General features: G+C 35.4%; 1 protein-coding gene across 1 annotated transcript; it reads right to left on the reverse strand.

The window, feature by feature from the left end:
* Positions 1-2,009: 2,009 nt before the first annotated feature.
* LOC120140211 (CBS domain-containing protein CBSCBSPB3-like) lies at positions 2,010-3,762 on the reverse strand. Its single transcript, XM_039155225.1, has 5 exons — positions 3,624-3,762; positions 3,434-3,540; positions 3,129-3,211; positions 2,957-3,046; positions 2,010-2,180 (listed from the first exon to the last, which is right to left on the reverse strand). The coding sequence occupies exons 1-5, from the start codon at positions 3,698-3,700 to the stop codon at positions 2,010-2,012; spliced, it is 528 nt and encodes a 175-aa protein (XP_039011156.1). The 5' UTR covers positions 3,701-3,762.
* Between the last annotated feature and the right edge of the window lie 1,125 nt (positions 3,763-4,887).

Genomic DNA, 4,887 nt, shown 5'->3' on the forward strand with positions numbered 1-4,887 from the left:
CTTGGTGTGAACCATCCTTGTTTGGTTCAAACCCTCGAGCAACATTTGCATTTGCCAAGATTACTTCTTCTTGAGCAGTAAATCCTGCTAACTGCATTTCAGCATCAATTAAGATTGTGCAAACTTTTTCCAGGGATCAAGACTCCCCATTGGTAGTAATCACTACCATGAAAGGTTGATACTCTCGAGGTAACCCTTTTAAAATGCTTGCTATCTGACCAACCGTGGAAACGGTAATGCCACAAGATGCCAAGGCATCACACGTTTCTTTAACACGAGCCAAATACACCCGCATATTATCCTTACCTTTCTTGAGATACTGCAACTTGCAATGTAGGTTCATAACAGTTGTCGATGATCTGGTAGCAAATAATTACAATACAGTGCTCCACACTGCAGAGGCAGTCACAGATCCAACAAATTGAGGCAGAAGATGATTGCTAATAGTGGACAGCAACCAGGAAGCCAAGGCACTGTCTTGTGCCACAAAAGCTTCATAATCTTCATTCAGAATCATCGTCCCATTCTCATAAGCAATCAACTCAGATGGAGGTTTTAATGCACCAGTAATCAATCTTTCAAGACGATGACTACGCACAGTAAGTAGCACTTACTGTTTCCATAACAAAAAGTTCATCTCATCAAGCACCACATTGATCTTTTTGTTTGTAAACATCTTGACGTTGCTGGAGGATGAAAGAGCTTCACCAAATGACATGATCAAGCAGCAAAAGCACAAGAAAGGTCACTAGAATCTTTGGCGATTGATACCATGTTGAGAAATCAACTATTTTGTGAATAACAAAGTAAGTACAACAGTACCAATACAAGCTGATCACTTGTTGTTATATACAGCTTACAACATCAAGAAGTAAAACTAACTACTGTAACTATACTAAAAAGCCTCAAGCAACAAACTAACTGCCACAGCAGCTAACTAACTATCAAGAACTTAACTACCCGAACCTCAGCTATACTTAACAGACTCCTCCTTTATCCTCCACTTAAGGTGTGTGGTAGCCATATGGCTCATGAGCCTTCTCCAACAACCGCTTGAAGAGTGGATGGTAAAGGTATGATATGGGAATCACAAACCGGCCAAGCCCTCCGTCCTCCTCCTCAGGTTCCTGCATGAACCGCAAGCCATCCCTTCTTCACCTTTCCCCGCTTCTTCTCCTCCGCCATCTTTTATATCTCATTCCAACATAATTTGTAACCAACTGCTGCTTCTAAGCTGTACTTATAATTGCTGAGCACTTGTGCTGGTTCTTAGTACTTTATACCTACAAGATGAAGAGAAATGAAGTGGGGCTTCACAAATTAGGTCGTTGTCTTTCTGTTCATTCCTTTATGGTGTTTCCTCTTTTTAATGTTTGAGAGCGACTGTTCCTGGCGTGGAACCTCCTTGTTTTGCTCTTTGCTGGATCATGCTTTCTTTTCACCTCTTATACCCTTTGGATTCCTATATATTCATCTCCATGCATGTTTTATATTATATTCTATTCACTATGTCCATTTTTTGGATTTTAGTGGTATGGGGAGAACATTAAGAATTAGACATCTAATAACAAATATTGGAAAAAAAATAAATTGTAAAAAAAGAAAAAAAAATGTTTGTAAATTGTTTTCTTTATTATGTCTATAATCAATTATAAATTATAAATTATAATTATAATCAAATCCTAAAACCCCATATATTTATATTGACACAGTAACCCTAAATAAAATTGTACATATAACCATTTTTTTATCAAACTGGTTGCACCATAAATTTATTTGAATCGAACTAAACGAAAACAGTCAAAGTCATAAATAACTACATAACATAACAAACATGTACATGGCAGTGTTTCATTGTGTCACTCAATGAATGTTAAAAAAAACTATACAAAGATGTTTAAAATAGTAGTTCAAGTATCACACCTACTACCCATTTCTCACCTCTATCTTCTCAAAAACAAACTCATTTCATGGTCTAATTAATCGATTATATCACACATGAATTAGCATTATCTTTGTAACAATTTTGAGCGCTTTATGTAGACAAGCACGTCGATGCTAGTGAGGACAACTGCACCTGCCAATAAACCAAAGTGAAGAGGTACCCCTCCACTTTTCTTGCCACTTACACTTGCTAATTCTTGATCGCACTTGGAGAAATCCAAATGCAATCTTAACACCTGTTCCAAAGGAAGAGAGGAGTCATAAAGACATGATATCGAAAATAGTCTCCAATGTTTATCAAAATAGTCATTTCGTCTCCTATTTTTTATTTGAACATGTTGGCCCAACGTTTCATTTTGAGGCAAAAAGACCCCTCAATGGATAGAAACCATTGGTTAACAAACGGTTAATGTTCCAAAATAAGGTCCTTTTCACCCTACAATAAAACATTTAGGGCAAAAATTCCCTAGAATAAAAGAATAAGATCAAAATGAGTATATAGTCAAACGTTAGGGACTTTTTTATTCTACGATGAGACGTTGGGTTAAAATGTTCCAAAAAAAGAATAGGTGCCAAAATGATATTTTGATGGGGGTTACTTTTGGCATTATGCCAATTATAAATTTGGCAAACTACATGTTTTGTACCAAAACTGTTATTTTTGTTCTGTTTTACCCAAACTTTATTATTTTTTAAAGTCATACCTAACTTTGAATTTAGGTTTCATTTTGATACCCTGTCGTTAAAAATGTAACGAAATTGCTGATGTGGTATTACCTTATAGTGTCACGTCAGTAATTCTGCTAAAATTTTAATGATTAGGCACCAAAATGAAACCTAAACTAAACATTAGGTATAGTTTTAAAAAATAATAAAATTTAAATACCAAAATGGAACAAAAGTAATAGTCTAGATACTAAATGTATAGCTTACCCTCATAAATTTAGAATGTATGTGCCGAAACAACATAATGAAAAGAGAGTACCACACCAGTCCAATACAAACAATGTACCTTCTTTCCTTGTAATCTAGCACTTTTAACAGCAGCAATAAGATCGCTGTCAGTTGCGAGTAAAATCTTATCACCTTCGTCGTCTTTATACTATATTAACCGAAAAGAATCAATGAAGAAAAATTAGAAAACCATAGGAAGTAGGTAAAAAATAAACAAGAACACGACTTACCAAAAGCTGAGGACGTCTATGATCATTACAAGAAGCATTTCTTTGCACCACAGCTGATAAAAGCTCATTTAAATTCTCAGTACCTGAAGAACAAAATATGAGTATGCTAATTTGCATGCATACAACATAAAGCCTGCAAGCGTGCTTCCATGGTATTCCATCCCTACCCTATAAAATATTTCATTCTTTCCGAAACAAAAGTCGACGTATCAGTTCATTCTTGCTTAGTTCTAGGTATGAAATGAGTTGCATCTAAATAAATTTAGGTAAATTACTGTGGCAAGTAGCTTGACCTTGGTACGTACCACAACTGAACCGATGTAGAAAACCCTTACGATCCTCAAATTTGAAAGAGAATGAGTTCCCAGGGATAAGGGAATGATGGGGTGATGCCATGAGTGCAGACATTTCACTGAAATCAACATTCACCATGGTTACTTCCACAGTATAAAAGGTTAGGACTGTAAGTGAGGTAGCCAGTAGGATTAGTAATACCTTTGTGTGTCATAATCACCTGACGGCTCTAAAGTAAGGGCAAAGTCCCAGAATTTTTGCATAATTGTGTTTGACATTTCATTAAGACCAGCTCCAGAGCTACTTTCAACCTTCAAAAGATGATTTTTTTTGATAAAAATTAAAAGGGATAGAGCAAAAACTGCTTTACACTTACTATTGAAAGTCAAATATCACGGTGGCTGCTGAGTGAATTCGGCTGGTCCAATTTGGCCACCTAAATGGCGCATGGTCAAAGTCAAAAATTAGGCAACATGTTTTTGTGGAAAATTGGCAAGGAAAAATTATTAATTTAGTCCTTATACTTTAGGGTATTTATAATATTAGTCCTTAAGCTTCAACTACAAATACCCTAACCCATTTAGTTTCAAAACTATCTCATATCATCCCAGCTTTCTCCCAATACTAGAGAATTTAGAGAGTTTTCTTGAGAGTTATTTTCTCCTTTTTATCAATAGAGAATTATTATTGTTTTCTCCTTGTTAGATTGAAAGAAGTTGTAATTCCTATTTTCTCGTAGTGAAATTCTTCTATCTTTGTCCGTGATTTTACCCTATATTATTTAAGAGTTTTTCACGTAAAATTTGTGACTTATTTATCTTCATTTTATTTTCTCAAATTATCAGTTACGATTTTGCTCTATTCAATAGTCGTATTCCGCAACAATTGAAATCAGAGCCAGATTAGAGTGTGTAATATCTACTTATTGTCTTTGTGGTTGCCACCAAAAGGTGGATCCTCCAACATAGGAAAGTAAGAAGGTATTATCCATTCTTTGAAGGTTCCAGAGAACTATTCACGATAGTTAAATAGTGGGAGCTATCCGTAATAGAAGCTATGACAACGAAATTTGATATTGAAAAGTTCAATGAGAGAAATTTCTCATTGTGGAAATTGAAGATGAATGACATTTTGAGGAAAGACGATTGTCTAGCAAGCTATCAATGAAAAGCCGGTAGATAAATTTCACGGATGACAACAAATGGATCGAAATGGATGGGAATACTATGACAAACTTTCATCTAGCATTAGTAGATGAAGTATTATCAAGCATCGAGGAGAAGAAGACAACTAGAATGTTATGGGATCATCTCACCAAAACTGTATTGATGGAGTAAAGGGTTATCACTTGTAGGATCCCACTGCCCGCAAAGTGATCATCAGCAGGGATTTTATCTTTGTAGAAGATAAACTATAAAGAAAAGAAGAAGATGATAGCACTGAAAAGTCAGAGACTACACAGATA

This window comes from Hibiscus syriacus, unplaced genomic scaffold (assembly GCF_006381635.1).
Source record: "Hibiscus syriacus cultivar Baekdansim isolate YM2019G1 unplaced genomic scaffold, ASM638163v2 tig00110783_pilon, whole genome shotgun sequence".
NCBI lineage: Eukaryota > Viridiplantae > Streptophyta > Magnoliopsida > Malvales > Malvaceae > Hibiscus > Hibiscus syriacus.